The 22464-nt window shown below is 46.8% G+C and overlaps 1 protein-coding gene across 2 annotated transcripts in view; it reads left to right on the top strand.

Annotated features, from left to right (window-relative positions):
- The first annotated feature begins 10815 nt into the window (after window positions 1-10815).
- Window positions 10816-22464, top strand: part of carm1l (coactivator-associated arginine methyltransferase 1, like) — a 241822-nt gene continuing 230173 nt past the window's right edge. The window contains exon 1 of one of the 2 annotated variants that reach the window (XM_085984189.1): window positions 10816-11105. In XM_085984189.1, coding sequence (XP_085840315.1) covers window positions 10949-11105 — 157 coding nt within the window. In that variant the 5' untranslated portion in view covers window positions 10816-10948. The remainder of the gene's footprint in view (window positions 11106-22464) is intronic. The other variant, XM_085984184.1, reaches the window with a different exon arrangement.

Consider the following 22464-nt stretch of genomic DNA (forward strand, 5'->3'; position numbering starts at 1 on the left):
GATTCCCCACCATTTTTGGTATGCTTTTTGTGACTTCTACTGTGAAGACAGATAAAAAATATTTGTTTAACATTTCTGCCATTTCCTTATTCCCCATAATAATTTCTCCTGTCTCAGCCTCTAAGTGACCAATTGCTACTCTCTTCCTTTTTACATACTTGTAGAAGCTCTTACAATCTGTTTTTATATTTCTTGCTAGTTTACTCTCATTCTAATTTTTCCCTTTTTTATCAGTTTTTTGGTCATCCTTTACTGGTTTCTGAAACTCTCCCAATCCTCAGGCTTACTACTATTCTTCGCAACATTATAAGCTTCTTCTTTCGGTCTAATGCTATCCTTAACTTCTTTAGTTAGCCACGGATGGATCACTTTTCCTGTGGAGATTTTGTTTCTCAATGGAATGTATTTTTGTTGAGAATTATGAAATATTTTTTTAAATACTAGCCACTGCTTATCTATCGCCATACCTTTTAATCTATTTTTCCAATCTCGCCCCTCATACCTATGTAATTGGCTTCATTTAAGTTTAAGGGGGAAAAATTTGGTTGCTTTGCACCTCCCGTTAGCGCCCCCTTAGGGTGCTAACGGGGCGCAAAGCAACTAGAGCCCGGGCGCGGTGCCGCCAGCGCCTCCCGCGAAATTCAGCGGGAGGTTAGCGGCGGCGCTAACCATTAGCGCCCCGCGGCGCTGCACCGCCGACGATGACGTCCCCTCCGTGCACAGCTCCCCGCTCGCGATCTCTGTAGCGCTCCCAGAATTACTGCCAGACGCTATGTCTGACGGGGCCAGGGGGGCCTACCTGCAGCCGAGGTGGTGCTATTTAAAGGTGAGCTACCGAGCGGCCATTTTTGTTGCTGGCCACCTGCCAGCATCTGCCTCCGCTCCCATCCCCGGCCTCCTGACCTGTCCCCCCGCGAAGTGCCGGCACTTCTCTCGAGTGCCGGGCTCTTTTGCTGGCACTCTGATCCCCAGTGGCCCAGCTGGGCCCTGGGTCACGCTGCGCAAGGCCCCTCCCCTTTAAGAAGGGGAGGAAGGCCTGCAATACCGTGGCATGTAGCGCCGCGATATTCCCTTGCAGCGTCCCAAGAGGGAGGCGGGGTGCTTCCAGTAGCGCCCCGCTTCCCTCTTGGGGCGCTACCACTCAATTTCGGCCGCGGGGGCGCTATTTTTCCAGGGCGCTAAAAGTAGTGCCCCAAAGGGGGCGCAACTCAATTTCTCCCCCAAAGACTCTAGTTTTAGACTTAGGCAAGTCACTCTCAAACTCAATGTGAAATTCTATCATATTATGATCACTCTGCTCCAGAGGATCCTTTACTATGAGATTGCTAATTAACCCTGTCTCATTACACAATACAAGATCTAAAATAGCCTGTCCCCTGGCTGGTTCCATGACGTATTGTTCTTGGAAACTATCCCAAATGCATTCCATGAACTCGCCCTCCAGACTACCTTTGCCAATTTGATTTGTCCAATCTATTTGAAGATTAAAGTCCCCCACGATTATTGCAATAATTTTGTTACAAGCTCCTACTATTTCTTGATTAATATTCTGTCCAACGGTATAACTACTGCAGGGTCCTTTAGGGAAGAGTGACTATAACATGATAGAATTCTTCATTAAAATGGAAAGTGAAGAAGTCCAATCCGAAACTAGGGTCCTAAATCTAAACAAAGGAAACTACGAAGGTATGAGGAGTGAGTTGGCTATGATAGATTGGGAGCTTCATTAAAAGGCATGATAGTGGATAGGCAATGGCTAACATTTAAGGAATGAATGCATGGATTGCAACAGTTATACATTCCTTTCTGACGCAAAATACAAAAGGAAAAGCGGCCCAATCATGGCTAACAAAATAAATTAAGGATAGTATTAGATCCAAAGAGGAGTCATATAAAGTTGCCAGAAAAAGTAGCAAGCCTGAGGATTGGGAGCAATTTAAAGTTCAGCAAAAAAGGACCAGGAGATTGATTAAGAGGGGAAAAATAGAGGATGAGAGTAAACTTGCAAGGAACATAAAAGCAGATTGTAAAAGCTTCTACAAGTATGTAAAAAGAAAAAGATTAGTGAAGACAAATGTAGGTCCCTTGCAGTCAGAAATGGGAGAATTTATAATGGGGAACAAGGAAATGGCAGAGCAATTAAACAAATACTTTGGTTCTGTCTTCACGGAAGAGGACACAAATAACTTCCCAGAAATGCTAGGGAACCAAGGGTCCAGTGAGAAGGAGGAATTAAAGGAAATTAGTATTAGTAAAAAAAGTGCTGGAAAAATTAATGGGATTGAACGCCGATAAGTCACCAGGGCCTGATAATCCGCATCCCAGAGTACTAAAAGAGGTAGCCATGGAAATAGTGGATGCATTGGTTGTCATCTTCCAAAATTCTATAGATTATGGAACAGTTCCTGCAGATTGGAGGGTGACAAATGTAACCCCACTATTTAAAAAAGGAGGGAGAGAGAAAACAGGGAACTACAGACCGGTTAGCCTAACATCAGTAGTAGAGAAAATGCTAGAGTCTATTATAAAGGATGTGATAACAGGACACTTAGAAAATATCAACGGGATTGGACAAAGTCAACATGGATTTATGAAAGGGAAATCGCGTTCGACAAATCTACTGGAGTTTTTTGAGGTTGTAACTGTTAGAATAGATAAGGGAAAACCAGTGGATGTGGTGTACTTGGATTTTCAGAAGGGCTTTGATAAAGTCCCACATAAGAGGTTAGTGTGCAAAATTAAAGCACATGGGATTGGGGGTAATGTACTGGCCTGGATTGAAAATTGGTTAACAGACAGGAAACAGAGAGTAGGATTAAATGGGTCTTTTTCGGGGTGGCAGGCGGTGACTAGTGGGGTACCGCAGGGATCAGTGCTTGGGCTCCAGCTATTCACAATATATATAAATGATTTGAATGAGGGAACCAAATGTAATATTTCCAAGTTTGCTGATGACACAAAACTAGGTGGGATTGTGAGTTGTGAGGAGGATGCAAAGAGGTTTCAAGGCGATTTAGACAAGTTGAGTGAGTGGGCAAATACAAGGCAGATGCAGTAAAACGTGGATAAATGTGAAGTTATCCACTTCGGTTGGAAAAACAGAAAGGTAGAGTATTATTTAAATGGTGATAGATTTGGAAATGTTGATGTACAGAGGGACCTGGTGGTCCTTGTACACCAGTCACTGAAAGCAAACATGCAGCTGCAGCAAGCAGTTAGGAAGGCAAATGGTACGTTGGCCTTCATTGCAAGAGGATTTGAGCAAGGATGTCTTACTACAGTTATACAGGGCCTTGGTGAGACCACACCTGGAGTATTGTGTGCAGTTTTGGTCTCCTTACCTAAGAAAGGATATACTTGCCATAGAGGGAGTGCAGCAAAGGTTCACCAGACTGATTCCTGGGATGGCAGGACTGTCATATGAGGAGAGATTGGGTCGACTAGGCCTGTATTCACTAGGGTTTAGAAGAATAACAGGGGATCTCATTGAAACGTATAAAATTCTGACAGGGCTAGACAGACTGGATGCAGGGAGGATGTTTCCCTGGCTGGGGGGTCTAGAACGAAGTGTCACAGTCTCAGGACTTTTAGGACTGAGATGAGGAGGAATTTCTTCACTCAGAGGGTGGTGAACCTGTGGAATTCTCTACCACAGAAGGCTGTGGAGGCCAAGTCACTGAATATATTTAAGAAGGAGATAGATAGATTTCTAGACACAAAAGGCATCAAGGGGTATGGGGAGAGAGCAGAAATATGGTATTGAGATAGAGGATCAGCCATGATCATAATTAATGGTGGAGCAGGCTCGAAGGGCCAAATGGCCTACTCCTGCTCCTATTTTTTTTCCTACTGTTAGGGGGCCTATATACTACTCCCACCAGTGTTTTCTGCCCCTTGTTATTCCTTATCTCCACCCATACTGATTCTACTTGATGATCTTCCAAGCATAATAAAAGCATAAAATGCTGGAAAAACTCAGTGGGTCAGGCAGCATCTTGACCCGAGATGTGAACTCTGTTTCTCTCTCCACAGATGTTGCCTGGCCTACTGAGTATTTCCAGCATTTTCTGCCTTCTCAGAGACCTTCCTTTACCATCCGAGGCCTTGCAAGCATCCAGCAGCACTCCCTGCACAGTTTAAAAACTTTTAACATGTATTGTATCAAGCTACTACATCAAATAAAATATCCAGTCCAAAAGCTTAAATGCAAACTTACCTGAAAGATGTGTGTGTCCCTTTAAGAGGTGTTGACAGTGTCCTTGTCAGTCTGCTGAACGCTGGGTTTTCTTAGCAAACTTAGGACCCACTGCTAAGGTTGAAGTTCGTTGAGGTGACATTAAGTCGGCGTGCACGTCACCCTCTCTTCGTTTACATTTCCAGGGCCAGCGCTGCTATCGACAACACTAAGGCCCTCACCAAAATAATGGCTGCTGAGTCCCGTGCCAGAGAAGGGCGTTAGAGTGGCGGCCGACATTTTTTGCCAGGATCGTGGCGGTAAGTGGCCCAATTTCTTGGCCCAAATGTTTGTTTATGCTTTCCTCTCGCAAACTCTAGGTCATAAGGATTTGGTCTCCTTCTCTCCATCCCATATGTCACGTGATAAACCCAGTCCAACCAGAGTTGACAATCCTAATGTTAATAAATATTAACATTAAAATACTGTGGTAATTGTAAGAAACAGCTATTAGATTCATAGATGAAGTTTGACTCTTAGAACAGAAATTAAAACTGCAGTCAGGAACAAATGGGGGAAGTGTCAGCAAGGTCAATTAACAAACACCAAAATGATAAGAAGGTTGTAAAATGCAAGGAAACACAGGAGGATAGCACTAGCTAGACAATAAGGAGCCACGAAGCCATAAAATGTCCTTGAAGAAACATGACAAAACATTCCTCAGAAAGATAAGAGAAAAGGTCTCGGCAGCCATGCAGAGAGAAACGATGAGGGATGTTTTCCCGCATCACACTTGGGATATAGACGAGTACAGGTGATTGACATGAAATAAATCACGGCCCACCAAAATAACTATAAATATAGTGGGCTGAGAGCAGAAGTCAGACAGCGAGGGGCAAAGGTTTCTTCGAGGTGGAAATCAATGCTGGCTCAGGCCTAACACCTCCAACAGCCAGGGGGACGAATCAACAGAGGTGACTGCTGTTACTGACTGCAGAGACTTGCTGACCCAAGACCTCCACACTGCCTCATCAGACATCCAACCAACCGTCTGTCCGGTCGTGGCGTTCTGCTTCGGGAGTTGTAGATCGCTTTCTACTGTCACGGGTTGTATGTTTATTATACTCAGTTTAAACCATATGTAATACCTGATTATGCTTTAAAACTGTAGCTCTTTAATAAAAGCCTTACAACTTCTAAAGCCCTTTTGGGTAATGTGTGTGTGGCCTGTGATCCGGATTTACATGAGGAATTGCAGGGTCTGTCTAAAATTAAGGATGTGCCTTTGACTGTACTTTTCAAATGTAAGAAGTCACACGACACCAGGTTATAGTCCAACAGCTTTATTTGAAATCACAAGCTTTCGGAGCGCTGCTCCTTCTTCAGGTGAAGTGGAGAAATGCATAAAGCCACAGCTTATATAGTCAGAGAATCATGTCAGATGTTTACAGGTAACCTTTCCAACTGCCATTTATCACACCTCGGTAAAGAGAGATAATCACAGCAGTCAAAGGTGTGAATGGTGTCCAAACAGGTCAGTCAGGGAAACATTACATCAAAGAACAATGAGGTGGGGTCACAAGGGGTCAAATATTGCAGATGCTGGGGTCTGTATGAAAAACAAAAAAAGACAAAAAACATTTTTTTTGGCTGGAAATCACAGCAGGTCCGGCCGCATCTGTGTAGAGAGAACAAGCCAATGTCGACTCGAGTCTGGATGACCCTGCATCAGGTGGGGTTACATGTAGCGTGACATGAACCCAAGATCTCGGTTAAGGCCGTCCTCATGGGTGCGGAACTTGGCTATCAGTTTCTGCTCGACGATTTTGCGTTGTCGTGTGTCTTGAAGGCCACCTTGGAGAATGCTTACCCGAAGATCGGAGGCTGAATGTCCTTGACTGCTGAAGTGTTCCCCGACTGGGAGGGAACATTCCTGCCTGGTGATTGTTGCGCGGTGTCCATTCATCCGTTGTCGCAGTGTCTGCATGGTCTCGCCGATGTACCATGCTCCGGGGCATCCTTTCCTGCAACGTATGAGGTAGACAACGTTGGCCGAGTCACATGAGTATGTACCATGTACCTGGTGGGTGGTGTCCTCACGTGTGATGATGGTATCTGTGTTGATGATCTGGCATGTCTTGCAGAGGTTGCTGTGGCAGGGTTGTGTGGTGTCGTGGTCGCTGTTCTCCTGAAAGCTGGGTAATTTGCTGCGAACGATGGTCTGTTTGAGGTTAGGCGGCTGTTTGAAAGCGAGTAGTGGAGGTGTGGGGATGGCCTTAGCGAGGTGTTCGTCGTCATCGATGACATGTTGAAGGCTGCGAAGAACATGGCGTAGTTTCTCCGCTCCGGGGAAGTACTGGACGACGAAGGGTACTCTGTTGGTTGTGTCCCGTGTTTGTCTTCTGAGGAGGTCTATGCGATTTTTCGCTGTGGCCCGTCGGAACTGTCGATCGACGAGTCGAGCGTCATATCCCGTTCTTACAAGGGCGTCTTTCAGTGTCTGTAGGTGTCCATCGCGTTCCTCCTCGTCTGAGCAGATCCTGTGTATTCGCAGGGCTTGTCCATAGGGGATGGCTTCTTTAACGTGGTTAGGGTGGAAGCTGGAGAAGTGAAGCATCGTGAGGTTGTCCGTGGGCTTGCGGTAGAGTGAAGTGCTGAGGTGTCCGTCTTTGATGGAGATTCGTGTGTCCAGGAATGAGACTGATTCTGAGGAGTAGTCCATGGTGAGTTTGATGGTGGGATGGAACTTGTTGATGTTATCGTGTAGTCTTTTCAGTGATTCTTCGCCGTGGGTCCATAGGAAGAAAATGTCGTCTATGTATCTGGTGTATAGCGTTGGTTGGAGATCCTGTGCAGCGAAGAAGTCTTGCTCGAACTTGTGCATGAAGATGTTTGCGTATTGGGGTGCGAATTTGGTCCCCATGGCTGTTCCGTGTGTTTGGGTAAAGAACTGGTTGTCGAAGGTGAAGACATTGTGGTCAAGGATGAAGCGGATGAGTTGTAGGATGGCGTCTGGAGATTGGCTGTTGTTGGTGTTGAGTACTGAGGCTGTCGCAGCGATGCCGTCATCGTGGGGGATACTGGTGTAGAGTGCCGAGATGTCCATCGTGGCGAGGAGTGTTCCTGGTTCAACTGGTCCGTGGGTGCTGAGCTTCTGTAAGAAGTCTGTAGTGTCACGACAGAAGCTGGGGGTTCCCTGTATGATGGGTTTCAGGATGCCCTCGACATATCCAGAGAGGTTCTCACACAGGGTTCCATTGCCTGATGCGATAGGACGTCCAGGTGTGTTGGCTTTGTGTATCTTTGGGAGGCAGTAGAAGTCTCCCACGCGGGGGGTACATGGGATGAGAGCATGTAGGATGCTTTGAAGGTCTGGATCGAAGGTTTTGATCAGTCTGTTGAGTTGGCGGGTGTGTTCTTTGGTCGGATCTGCGGGTAACTGTCTGTAGTGTTCCTGGTTGTCCAGTTGTCGGTATACTTCTTTGCAATAGTCCGTTCTGTTCTGTATGACGATGGCACCTCCTTTGTCTGCTGGTTTGATGACGATGTTGCAGTTGGTCTTGAGAGCGTGGATGGCGTTGCGTTGTGCTCGGGAGACATTCTGGACTGTCTTGTGAGTGCGGCTGATGAATCTGGCGTTGATGCATCTCCTGACAGCTTGAGCATACATGTCAAGCTTAGGGCAGCAACCCTCCGGAGGGGTCCAATTTGACTCTTTCTTCTTCGGTTGCTGCACTGCGGATCCCTCTGTCTGCTGTTCCGGATCATTGATTGTCTCATTGGGTTCGCTGCTGACATCTTGGGATTTGTGGAAGAATTCCCAGAGCCTCATTCTCCTGATGAATTCCTCTGTGTCTGCTGCGAGACCGATGGGGTCCATTTTGGTGGTGGGGCAGAAATTGAGCCCTCGGCTGAGAACTTCAATTTCGTCTGGTTGAAGGGTGTGGTCGGACAGGTTGACGATGGATTTCCCTGTGGTTTCAACCGTGGTACCGGGGGAGGCTTGGTTGCTGCTGCTGGTGATGCCAAGTTTCTCAAGCTTCCTGTTCTTGGTGTGCATGTAGGTAGCGTAGTTCCATTGCCTTGTTTGTTTGGCGGTGTCTCGTAGCTGGTCTGCGTCCTGAGCACAGGCTGAGAACATGGACTCCATCTCGGTTTCGAGGTTGCGGCATCTGCTGTAGAGCTGGTGTACGAGATGGTTGAGGAGTGTGCTAGAGGTACGACTCGGCCAACGTTGTCTACCTCATACGTTGCAGGAAAGGATGCCCCGGAGCATGGTACATCGGCGAGACCATGCAGACACTGCGACAACGGATGAATGGACACCGCGCAACAATCACCAGGCAGGAATGTTCCCTCCCAGTCGGGGAACACTTCAGCAGTCAAGGACATTCAGCCTCCGATCTTCGGGTAAGCATTCTCCAAGGTGGCCTTCGAGACACACGACAACGCAAAATCATCGAGCAGAAACTGATAGCCAAGTTCCGCACCCATGAGGACGGCCTTAACCGAGATCTTGGGTTCATGTCACGCTACATGTAACCCCACCTGATGCAGGGTCATCCAGACTCGAGTCGACATTGGCTTGTTCTCTCTACACAGATGCGGCCGGACCTGCTGTGATTTCCAGCCAAAAAAAATGTTTTTTGTCTTTTTTTGTTTTTCATACAGACCCCAGCATCTGCAATATTTGACCCCTTGTGACCCCACCTCATTGTTCTTTGATGTAATGTTTCCCTGACTGACCTGTTTGGACACCATTCACACCTTTGACTGCTGTGATTATCTCTCTTTACCGAGGTGTGATAAATGGCAGTTGGAAAGGTTACCTGTAAACATCTGACATGATTCTCTGACTATAGAAGCTGTGTCTTTATGCATTTCTCCACTTCACCTGAAGAAGGAGCAGCGCTCCGAAAGCTTGTGATTTCAAATAAAGCTGTTGGACTATAACCTGGTGTCGTGTGACTTCTTACATTTGTCCACCCCAGTCCAACTCCGGCATCTCCACACCATGTACTTTTCAATACATTGCTAACTAAATATTTATCCAGCTCCTTTTTCAAGAGAGTAAATCCACACATTCACTGAGAATATGTTCCCCCCTATCCATTACTTGCGAGGATTAAATGATATATTTCATTTGTTGTAAAGGGCTTGTTAATTTGGCAGGCCTGGGTGGGGTTGTCCATCTAGTATACCATGTTAACTGGGTGATGGACATTGTGTCCCCCAAGCTGTGCTGTGCCCATGTGTGAGTGTTGCTGGGAGCCGGTCCCTGGGGACCTGGTTAGTGTTGCTGGTTCGTGTTCCTGGGAACTGGTCCCCAGGGAGATGGTTATTGTTGCTAAGATCTGGTCACCAGGGAGATGGTTGGTGTTGCTGGGACCGGATTAGTGTTGTTGGGACCGGGTCCCCAGGGAGCTGGTTAGTGTTGCTGGGACCGGATTAGTGTTGTTGGGACCGGGTCCCCAGGGAGCTGGTTGGTGTTGCTGGGACCGGATTAGTGTTGTTGGGACCGGTCCCCAGGGAGCTGGTTGGTGGTGCTGGGACCGGGTTGGTGTTGTTGGGACCGGGTCCCCAGGGAGCTGGTTGGTGTTGCTGGGACCGGATTAGTGTTGTTGGGACCGGGTCCCCAGGGAGCTGGTTGGTGTTGCTGGGACCGGATTAGTGTTGTTGGGACCAGGTCCCCAGGGAGCTGGGTGGTGTTGCTGGGACCGGATTAGTGTTGTTGGGACCGGGTCCCCAGGGAGCTGGTTGGTGTTGCTGGGACCGGATTAGTGTTGCTGGGACCGGGTCCCCAGGGACCTGGTTGGTGTTGCTGGGACCGGATTAGTGTTGTTGGGACCGGGTCCCCGGGGAGCTGGTTGGTGTTGCTGGGACCAGATTAGTGTTGTTGGGACCGGGTCTCCAGGGAGCTGGTTGGTGGTGCTGGGACCGGGTTGGTGTTGTTGGGACCGGGTCCCCAGGGAGCTGGTTGGTGTTGCTGGGACCGGATTAGTGTTGTTGGGACCGGGTCCCCAGGGAGCTGGTTGGTGTTGCTGGGACCGGATTAGTGTTGTTGGGACCAGGTCCCCAGGGAGCTGGGTGGTGTTGCTGGGACCGGATTAGTGTTGTTGGGACCGGGTCCCCAGGGACCTGGTTGGTGTTGCTGGGACCAGATTAGTGTTGTTGGGACCGGGTCTCCAGGGAGCTGGTTGGTGGTGCTGGGACCGGGTTGGTGTTGTTGGGACCGGGTCCCCAGGGAGCTGGCTGGTGTTGCTGGGACCGGGTCCCCAGGGAGCTGGTTGGTGGTGCTGGGACCGGGTTGGTGTTGTTGGGACCGGGTCCCCAGGGAGCTGGTTGGTGTTGCTGGGACCGGATTAGTGTTGTTGGGACCGGGTCCCCAGGGAGCTGGTTGGTGTTGCTGGGACCGGATTAGTGTTGTTGGGACCGGGTCCCCAGGGAGCTGGTTGGTGTTGCTGGGACCGGATTAGTGTTGTTGGGACCGGGTCCCCAGGGAGCTGGTTGGTGTTGCTGGGACCGGATTAGTGTTGTTGGGACCGGGTCTCCAGGGAGCTGGTTAGTGTTGCTGGGACCGGGTCCCCAGGGACCTGGTTGGTGTTGCTGGGGCCGTGTTAGTGTTGCGTCAGTGCGGCGCTTCTGCCAGCAGGGGACGGGAGATGTCCAGGCTGCCCGAGCAGAGCTGGTGTTTTGATCGTGATCAGGTTGGCCGGCTGCTCGGTGCTCTGATCCGTCTTTGTGCGATTCCCAGTGTCTCAGCTCGGCCTGGCCATGGCCACCTCGGTGCAGGAGCACAGTGTCTCGCTGGTCTTTGTCAAGGAGGATCAGAAGGGAGGATTTCAGTTTTGCAATTCGCTGGAGAGTCAGCAGCCGCTGAAGTTGGAGGTGAAAGCGGAGGAGGAAGGAGCGGAGCTGCGTGTGATTGACGGTAAGTTGATTTCTTTGAGCTGGTCGCCGCGGTGCTGCCAGACTCCAGGCTTCAGCTGACCTGCTCATGAGTGCAGTTCAGTTTGAACAGCAGTTAGACTGCAGCTACCAGTGTGAGGCCAGAGGCCTTGGTTACAGTGCAGACTAAACTCATTCTGACCAGCACCATGGTGCAGGCTTTGACGCAGGCACAGAACTGTGCTCGCTCCATTGCTATTTTTTTTAACGCTAGGAGAGTTTACTGGGAGCATCTGTTGTGTCCTAACATTAAAAGGGACTCGATATGAAGTTTAGAAAGTTCCCACATTGCCCAATGGACTAACCGAGCACTTCACACCAGGCTGAAGTTAATGGTATGAATTACTAGATCTAACAACCCCAACTTTAGTGCATTTAGGAATCAGTCTGGGACCTGACACTCGAGTTATACTATTACCTTTTGCATGGATACTCACCTGAAACCACTTGGCATCATTGTGAAGTGGCAGTATAACTGCACCCGAGCAGCAGTTTGCAGGGGTATCAGGTGTACTAATGCAAAGTCACTGCATTTTAAAATACTCACAAGATCACGTGATAATTGGGGAGGACAATTATTTATCCCATCTCTATTTATCCATCCAGAAACCTGCTGCAAGTCCCCTTGTCCGCTTCATGGGAGCATTATCAAACAAAATTTGACACATGAGATATTAGGACAGGAAAGCTTGGTCAAAGAGAGAGGTTTTAAGGAGCCTCTTAAAGGAGGAAAGAGATGCGGAGAGGTTTAGGCAGGGAATTCCAGAACTTCGGGCCTAGGCACAGAAGACAGAGCGATTTATAATCAGGGATGCTCAAGAGGGCAGAATTAGAGGAGCGCAGATATCTCCTAGAGGGGGTTGTGGGGCTGGAGGAGAATACAGAAATAGGGAAGGGTGAGGCCATGGAGGGATTTGAAAACAAGAATGAGAATTTTGAAATTGAGACAGTACAAAAGGCTCCAAGAGACCAGGTAGGCTTACTAATCTCCAATCTCTGAACTCAGAGGGAAGGAGAGAAATAAAAATAATTGAAGTGTGACGTCACCAGAAAGCAGGTAAGTGATTGGTTGGTGAGCATTTCTCTTTTTTTAAACTTAAACTCTGTGGTTTATAGTTTCTAAAGTCTCTGTGGTGTAGCGGGGACTGTTTGTAAACCAGGGCCCTTTAAATATACCATTTAATTGTAGTGTAATTGGTGGGATTGATTTGATTGAATTTAATTGCAATTAATTAAAGGGTAAGTCAAGGCAGGACAGCCCGGTGCCGTGGTATGCTCCTCCTGCGCTATGTGGGAACTCGGGGACACTTCCTGTGTCCCTGACAACCATGTGTGCAGGAAGTGTGTCCAGTTGCAGCTACTGGCAGACCGCGTTGCGGTGCTGGAGCAGCGAGTGGATACATACTGGACCATTTGCGATGCTGAGGACGTCGTGAATAGCACATTTAATCAGTTGGTCACACCGCAGGTAAAGGTGGCACAGGCAGAAAGGGAATGGGTGACCAACAGGCAGAGTAGTAGGTGCAGGCAGGTAGTGCAGGGGTCCCCTGTGGCCATCCCCCTCTCAAACAGATATACCGCTTTGGATACTGATGGGGGGGGATGGCTTACTGAGGAAGGCAGCAGCAGCCAATGTCCTGGCACCAGGGGTGGCTCTGCTGCACAGGACGGGAGGAAAAAGAGGGGTAGAGCTATAGTAATAGGGGATTCTATTGTAAGGGGAATAGATAGGCGTTTCTGCGGCTGCAAACGAGACTCCAGGATGGTGTATTGCCTCCCTGGTGCAAGGGTCAAGGATGTCTCAGAGCGGCTGCAGAACATCTTGGAAGGGGAGGGTGAACAGCCAGTTGTCATGGTGCATATAGGTACCAACGATATAGGTAAAAAACAGGATGAGGTCCTAAAAACTGAATATAGGGAGTTAGGAGGTAAATTAAAAAATAGGACCTCAAAGGTAGTAATCTCAGGATTGCTACCAGTGCCATGTGCTAGTCAGAGTAGAAATAGAAGAAGATTTCAGATGAATACGTGATTAGAGGAATGGTGCCAGGGGGAGGGATTCAAATTCCTGGGACATTGGAACCGGTTCTGGGAGGAGGTGGGACCAGTTCAAACCGGATGGTTTGCACCTGGGCATGGCCGGGACCGATGTCCTAGGGGGAGTGTTTGCTAGTGCTCTGGGGAGGGTTTAAACTAAAATGGCAGGGGGTTGGGAACCTGAGCAGGGGGACAGAGGAAAGGGAAACAAGGATAAAAGCAAAAGATAGGAAGGAGAAAAACAAAAGTGGCAGTCAGAGAAATCAACGGTTTAAATCAAACATGGCCACAGTAAATAATAATTCTAATAGGTCTAAGAGCGTTAAAAAAACAAGCCTGAAGGCTTTGTGTCTTAATGCGAGGAGCATTCGTAAAAAGCTGGATGAATTAGCTGTGCAAATAGAGGTAAACGAATATGATTTGATTGGGATTACGGAAACATGGCTCCATGGTGGCGAAGGCTGGGAACTCAACATCCATGGGTATTCAATATTCAGGAAAGATAGGCAAAAAGGAAAGGGAGGTGGGGTAGCATTACGGGTTAAAGAAGGGATTAACACAATTGTAAGGAAGGATATTAGCTCTGATGATGTGGAATCTGTATGGCTAGAACTGAGAAATACCAAGGGGCAGAAAACGTTAGTGGGAGTGGTATATAGACCTCCAAACAGTAATGCGGAGGTTGGGGATGGCATTAAACGGGAAATTAGAGATGCGTGCAAAAAGGGCACAGCAGTCATCATGGGTGACTTTAATCTACATATAGATTGGGCTAACCAAATTAGTAACAATACTGTGGAGGAGGAATTCCTGGAGTGTTTATGGGATGGTTTCCTGGACCAATATGTCGAGGAACCAACCAGAGATCAGGCCATCTTAGACTGGATATTATGTAATGAGAAAGGATTAATTAGCAATCTTGTTGTACGAGGCCCCTTGGGTCGGAGCGATCATAATATGATCGAATTCTTTATTAAGATTGGGAATGAAGTAGTGGACTCAGAGACTAGGGTCCTGAATTTAAATAAAGGAAACTACGATGGTCTGAGGTGCGAATTGGGTAGGATTGATTGGGGAATGTCACTCAAAGGGTTAACGGTGGATAGGCAATGGCAAACATTCAAAGACCGCATGGATGAACTACAGAATTTGTTCATCCCAGTTTGGCATAAAAATAAAACAAAAAAGGTGACTCAACCGTGGCTAACGAGGGAAATTGGGGATAGCATAAGATCCAAGGAGAGGACATATAAATTGGCCAAAAAAAGCAGTAATCCAGAGGATTGGGAGCAGTTTAGGATTCAGCAAAGGAGGACAAAGGGATTAATTAAGAAAGGGAAAATAGAATATGAGAGTAAGCTTGCAGGGAACATAAAAACTGACTGTAAAAGCTTTTATAGACATGTGAAGAGAAAAAGATTGGTGAAGTCAAGCATAAGTCCCTTGCAGTCAGAATCAGGGGAATTTATAATGGGGAACAAAGAAATGGCTGACCAATTAAATACGTATTTTGGTTCTGTCTTCACAAAGGAGGACACAAATAACCTCCCAGAGATGTTGGGGAACATAGGGTCTGATGAAAGGGAGGAACTGAAAGAAATCAGTATTTGTAGGGAAATGGTGTTAGGGAAATTGACGGGATTGAAGGCCGATAAATCCCCAGGGCCTGATAATCTACATCCTAGGGTACTTAAGGAAGTGGCCCTAGAAATAGTAGATGCATTGCTGATCATCTTCCAACATTCGATGGAATCTGGAACAGCACCTATGGATTGGAGGGTTGCTAATGTTACCCCACTATTCAAAAAAAGTGGTAGAGAGAAAACGGGGAATTACAGACCGGTAAGCCTGACATCGGTAGTGGGAAAATGCTAGAGTCCATTATAAAAGATGTAATAGCAGAGCACTTGGAAAACAGTGACCGGATCGGACAAAGTCAACATAGATTTACAAAGGGTAAATTGTGCTTGAATAATCTACTGGAATTTTTTGAATATATAACTGGTAAAATAGATAAGGGAGAATCAGTGGATGTGGTGTATTTGGATTTTCAGAAGGCTTTCGATAAGGTCCCACATAAGAGATAGCAGATGCTCTAAGGATCATCTTCCGGAACTCCATTGACTCGGGAACAGTACCCGTGGATTGGAGGGTAGCTAATGTTACCCCAATATTTAAAAAGGGGGGTAGAGAGAAAGCAGGGAATTATAGACCAGTAAGCCTTACATCGGTTGTGGGCAAAATGCTAGAGTCCATTATTAAGGATAAAATAGCGGAGCACTTGACAAATGGGGAAAGGATCGGACAGAGTCAACATGGATTTACAAAGGGTAAATCGTGTTTGACTAATCTGCTGGAATTTTTTGAGGAAGTAACTGGTAAAATAGATGGGGGAGAGCCAGTGGATGTGGTGTACCTTGACTTCCAGAAAGCCTTCGATAAGGTTCCACACAAAAGATTATCATGCAAAATTAAGGCTCATGGGATTGGGGGCAAAGTATTAACGTGGATAGAGAACTGGCTGGCGGATAGAAAACAGAGAGTTGGAATAAACGGCTCGTTTTCGGAGTGGCAGGCAGTGACCAGCGGGGTGCCGCAAGGATCTGTCCTGGGACCCCAGCTGTTCACAATATATATAAATGATCTGGATCAGGGAATTGGATGCAATATTTCCAAATTCGCTGACGACACTAAACTAGGAGGAGGGGTGGGCTCTGATGAGGATGTCAGGAGGCTACAGTGCGATTTGGACAGGTTGGGGGAATGGGCGGATACGTGGCAGATGCACTATAATGTGGATAAATGCGAGGTTATCCACTTTGGGGGTAAAAACAGGAGGGTGGATTATTATCTAAATGGCAATAGATTGGGAGATGGGGAAGTGCAGAGGGACCTGGGTGTTCTTGTGCACCAGTCACTGAAGGAGAGCATGCAGGTGCAACAGGCGATTAAGAAGGCAAATGGTATGTTGGCCTTCATATCAAGGGGGTTCGAGTATAGGAATAGGGATACCTTACTACAGCTGTACAAGGTGCTGGTGAGACCGCATCTGGAGTATTGTGTACAGTTTTGGTCGCCCCATCTGCGGAAGGATGTTCTTGCCATGGAAAGAGTGCAGCGGCGATTCACCAGGCTGATACCTGGAATGGCGGGAATGACCTACGAGGAGAGATTGAATAGTTTGGGCTTGTACTCACTGGAGTTTAGAAGATTGAGAGGGGATCTCATCGAAACATATAAAATTATGGCAGGCCTGGACAGGCTGAATTCAGAGAGAATGTTTCCAATGGCAGGGGAGCACAGAACCAGGGGCCACAGTCTAAAAATAGCGGGCAAATCATTTAAAACAGAGATGAGGAAGAATTTCTTCACTCAAAGAGTGGTGAGCCTGTGGAATTCCCTGCCACAGAGGGCTGTGAAGGCTAATTCAATAAATATTTTCAAGAGAGAATTGGATATATTTCTGAAGGCTAAGGGGATTAAGGGTTACGGAGAAAAGGCGGGGACGGGGTACTGAACTGGTAAGATCAGCTATGATCTCAGACGAAGATCAGCCATGATCTCATTGAATGGCGGAGCAGGCTCGAAGGGCCGAATGGCCTACTCCTGTTCCTATCTCTATGTTTCTATGTAAAGTTAAGGCACATGGGATTGGGGGCAAGGTATTGACTTGGATAGAGAACTGGTTGGTAGAAAGCAAAGAGTTGGAATAAACGGGTCTTTTTCTGAGTGGCAGGCAGTGACTAGTGGGGTACCGCAGCGATTGGTCCTTGGACCCCAGCTATTCACAATATATATTAATGATCTAGACAAGGGAACTAGATGTAATATCTCCAAATTTGCAGATGACACAAAGCTGGGTGGGCGTGTGTGCTATGAGGAGGATGCTGAGAAACTACAGGATGATTTGGACAGGTTGGGTGATTGGGCAGAAGCATGGCAGATGCAATATAACGTGGATAAATGTGAGGTTATCCACTTTGGTGTCAAAAACAGGAAGGCAGATTATTATCTGAATGGCAATAGATTGGGAGAAGGGGAAGTGCAACGAGACCTGGGTATCCTTGTGCACCAGTCGCAGAAGATAAGCATGCAGGTGCAGCAGGCAGTTAAGAAGGCAAATGGTATGTTGGCCTTCATAGCGAGAGGGTTTGAGTACAAGAACAAGGATGTCTTGCTGCAGTTGTACAGGGCCTTGGTGAGACCACATCTTGAGAATTGTGCGCAGTTTTGGTCGCCTTATCTGAGGAAGGATATTCTTGCCATGGAAGGAGTTCAGCGAAGATTCACCAGGCTGATACCTGGGATGGCAGGAATGACGTATGAGGAGAGATTGGGTCGATTGGGCTTGTACTCACTGGAGTTTAGAAGAATGAGAGGGGATCTCATTGAAACTTATAAAATTCTGGCAGGACTGGACAGACTAGATGCAGGGAGGATGTTCCCGATGGTCGGGGAATCCAGAACCAGGGGTCACAGTCTAAGGATAAGGGGTAGGCCTTTTAGGACAGAAATGAGGAGGAATTTCTTCACCCAGAGAGTGGTGAACCTGTGGAATTCTCTACCACAGAAGGCAGTAGAGGCCAATTCATTAAATATATTCAAGAAAGAGTTGGATATATTTCTTAAGGCTAAAGGGATCAAGGGGTATGGGCAGAAAGGAGGCACCGAGTACTGAAATTGGATGATCAGCCATGATCGCATTGAATGGCGGAGCAGGCTAGAGGGGCCGAATGGCCTACTCCTGCTCCTATCTTTTGCTTAACCAGGAGCCAATGTAGGTCAGCGAGCACAGGGGTGGTGGGTGAACAGGACTTGGTGCAACTTAGGATACAGGCAACAGAGTTTTGGATGACCTCAAGTTTACGTAGGGTAGAATGTGGGAGGCCAGCCAGGAGTGCGTTGGAATAGTCAAGTCTAGAGATAACAAAGGCATGGATGAGGGTTTCAGCAGCAGATGAGCTGAGGCAAGGGTGGAGATAAGCGATGTTTTGGCGGTGGAAATAGGCAATCTTTGGTTATGTCTTGGATATGTGGTCAGAAGCTCATTTCAGGGTCAAATATGACACCAAGATTGAGAACAGTGTGGTTCAGCCTCAGATAGGTGTTTAGGGGGAGGGATGGTGTCAGTGGCTAGGGAACGGAGTTTGTGGCGGGGATTGAAAACAATGGCTTCGGTCTTCCCAATATTTGGAGAAAATTTCTGCTCATCCAGAACTGGATGTCGGACAAGCAGTCTGACAATTTAGAGACTATGGAGGGGTCGAGAGAACTGAACCAGAACTGAACGCAGTACTCACGGTGCAGTCTGACCAGTACAATGTACAGGAAACTTTCTGGAATCCGGCACTGACGGGACCGAGCTGTTGCCGTCCCATCAAAACTGCCGTAGAAACCAGCGCTAATGTTAAAACATACAGAGCTTCTGAGCTCCGTATCTAGCAACAAACCCTGTTGCTTAGCAACAGCTTCAAAACAGTCGGCGTAGCTTGCAAGCGTCTCTGTAGCTAAGCAACAGCTTCAGCTAGATGCTTGCAGAGCCAGACTGGAGTAAAAAAGCAACGAAAAGTAAAAAAACTTATCTGAACCGACTCCTGAATTTTGCCGGTGGATAGAGCTTTCCGGACATTTAACCTCCGGTTAAACGAAAGTTTCCTGTACAGTTTGATCATGGTTTCCTCTAACTTGTATTCTACTGTTTTGGCTATATAGTTCAGTATTCTATTGGCTTTGTTGATGGCTGCTCTGCATTGGTTGGACATGTTTAGTATCAAGTTTAGAAAGGCTCCGCGGTCTCTTATCAGCTTCTTCCTTCGCTATTTCAACAGCATTCATGGAATACACGTGTTGCTTAGTTTCCCTTATCGTTGTATATGAAGCACTTTGGGGTGTTCCTGAGAAATGTGATGAGGTGCTTTATAAATGCAAATTTTTATTTACATTATTGTGATTTGTTATATATAGTGGTTATGGAAGTTCCAGTGATCAATTCCAAATTATTATTGTGCTGATATTCCGTGTGAACAAATGCAGAAATATATAACAATTAGAACCAGTTTTAATAACTGACGATTACACAGAAAAGGGTCTCAAGGCTCAGTAAAAGCACCCTGTAAAATTAACAGTGCATTTTACTTATCAAAAATACTCTGGTGTGATCACAAATAAAATTCAGTAACACTGCAATCCAAATTGAGAAAATATTATTTTAGCTGAAATCCCTCCTTGATAATTGTTTTAATAAAGTTTAATAGTGCCTCCATGGAATAAATCAAATGCAGCCTAGATGGTCCATCACAAACATTCTTTTATTCAAAGACCTCTATGTAGATCAACAACAACTTGTATTTATATAGCACCTTTAATAAAGTAAAACGTCCCAAGGCGCTGCTCACCAATCCACATAAGGATAAATTAGGGCAGGTGACCAAAACCTTGGTCAAAGAGGTAGGTTTTAAGGAGCATCTTAAAGGAGGAAAGAGAGGTAGCGAGGTGGACAGGTTTAGTCAGGGAATTCCAGAGCTTAGGGCCTAGGCAACAGAAGGCACGGCCACCAAAGGTTGAGTGATTATAATCGATCTTATATCGAGGAGGAACAAGAATCGCTATTTAATTAAGCGACGTCTTCTGATTGAATTCCAACAGCTTTATTAATCCTGCTCTCCCGCTATAATTTCAAATTTAGACTTTCCCCTTCCCCTAACATAATTGTTTAGATCCCCCCCCACTGCTCTATTTACCCTCTGCACAATCCTAGCAGTGTGTCAGATGTATCAGATTCCTCTGCGTTTCAGTTTAGGTGAAGGCTAACTGCGTAACTCTTCCTTGTTCCAGAACTTGCTCCAGTATTCCATGAAAGCGGGCCCTTCCCTCCTACACCAGCTTGCAGGCACATGTTGATCTTCCTCTCCTAAACCTGTCTAGTGCACGGTACAGGAACATTACCACCCTTGAGGTCTTGTTTATCAATCTAGTGCCTAACTCCTTAAACTCTTTCTGTAAGACCTAAAATGTACTTCTATCTACGTCATTGGTTCCTTAGCCAATGATGAAGCGATGGAAGTTGGAAATGTGCAAGAGGCCACAATTGGAGGAGCGCAGAGTTCTCTTAGGGCTGTAGGAGGTTACAGAGATAGGGAGGGATGAGGCAGTTGAGGGATTTGAGCACAAAGATGAGAATTTTAAAATCGAGGCGTTGCCGGATTGGGAGCCATTGTAGGTCAGCAAGCACAGCGGTGATGTGTGAATGGAACTTGGTGTGAGTTAGGATATGGGCAGAAGAATTTTGGTGAGCTCAAGTTTACAGAGGGTGGAAGGGGATGGTGGGGGGAGCGGTCGGCCAGGAAAACATTGGAATAGTGGAGTCTGGAGATAACAAAGGCATGGATGAGGGTTTCAGTAGCAGATGAGCTGAGGCATGGGCAGAACTGGGTGGTGTTATGGAGCATGTCCAGAGGCTGCAGCTCGGCCTTTATATATCTTCAGCTCTTCTGCCAAAATCAAAGTTGCCACTGGAAGCACAGCTATAGAGTAAAAGGGTCATTACACTTGTGTACCTGATTCTGTCCTCTTTTTCTCTTCATGGTCTCCAATCTTAGTGCTAGGTGTATTTGAATTTTGAGGATGTAGCTTGACAGGGTAGATAAGAGTGTCTATGGATGTTGTTTTACATGGACTTCCAGAGGCATTTGATAAAGTTCCACGTAAGAGACTGTTGAGGACACACGGAATTGGAGGCAGCCTATTGGCTTGGATAGGGAATTGGTGAGGAGGTAAGAGACAGAGAGGAGGGATAATGGGTACATACTCAAATTGGCAGGATGTGACTAGTGTTGTTCCCGAGGGATCTGTACTGGGGCCTCAGCTTTTCATCTATATATATAAAGCGGCTCTTCTGTCTGTCCCGATGTCTGTCTGTCCGTTCTCTATACGTTTGAAAGTTACAGAGTGTACCGACGCGTGCGTCGCCTCAAAAGAAAGCTTGCGATTCCGGACCGGTCATAGGTGTATTTGTGTTTCGGCCGGACAAAAATCCCGCCCGCAGTATCCCAAAAATGTTCAGCGTTCTGCTCATTAGCATCTCATTAGCGACCGTGTGACGTCGAGGTCCACCAATCGGACGGTGGGTTCCTTCCAACAGTTGAGTGTCGAGTGACTCGACGATTGACCAATCCTACGCTTCGGTGACCTGACCGGTCGACCAATCGGTGCGTGTGTGGGCGGGCCTTATCCTTCTGAACCGAGGTGAGTGGCCGCCATCTTGATTTTTCACAATTTTTTCCCCCACACTTTGTGTGTTAGGGAACTAAGGTAAATATTTTAATGATGTGTTAGGGAATTAAATAACAATTTAATAGCGGGGGGAGAGCCTCGGGAAATCGCGGGGAGGGGAGGGAGAGGACATGACCGGGAGAGGGGGGACACACAGGGGCAGGGAGACCAAGCGCCCCAAAATTGCCCTCGCAACGCGGGGCTCCCCAGCTAGTTACATCTATAAATGACTTGGATGAAGGAATAGAGAGCCGTGTATACAAGTTTGCTGATGGCACCAAGTCAGGTAGATGGAATTAAGATACAGATCACCCATGAACTAATTGAAAGTTGGGACAGGCTCAAAGAGCTGAATGGCCTCCTCCTGTTCCTATGTTGTTTCAGACTGCTCCAAAATTTACACCTGCGCTCAGCCAGGACAATACAGTATTAGACACAACAGTGGTTAGCTTTCCTTCATCGAGCCATGCTCCTGGGGTGAGTAGTACACAATGGAGCTGTTTACATAAAGTTGATAACATCAGGTTCCTTGTTCACAAGTTTGCATTTGTTGATGAAATAAGTTGAAATCATTTAACCAGCCATTAAAATTACTTTTCGTAAGATTGATACTGGCAGAAATTCCGATCCCTACGGGTGGGTACGCGCTGTGTACTCACCCGTAGGGCCAACGGAAATGCCGGTTTTAGGCATGCGCTGGAAACCGGCATTTCTGATTTGTCAAGAAAGCTCTTGACAGATCCTCCAGCTGCCAAGGAGAAGGGCCTCTGCGGGTGGAGAGTTCTTTTGGAGACCCTCCGCCCGCAGAAAGCACTTACAATTCTTGCGCCTGGTGGCTAAGAGTTTAAAAAAAAATTTAAAAAAAAATATTCCACTGATTTATCATTTAAAAATACTTTAAAGACAGGTAAGTTTATTTTTAGCCCTGTTAAAAACTTTAATTTTTTTTTCAAAAAATAAAATTTTTGTTTAAAATGCTTAATTTATGTAATTTAAAGTCATTTTAAATTGTGATTTAAAAAAAAATTATTAGA

Source organism: Somniosus microcephalus, chromosome 1, assembly GCF_052327205.1.
Source record: "Somniosus microcephalus isolate GS21.2 chromosome 1, FLI_Smic_1.0, whole genome shotgun sequence".
NCBI lineage: Eukaryota > Metazoa > Chordata > Chondrichthyes > Squaliformes > Somniosidae > Somniosus > Somniosus microcephalus.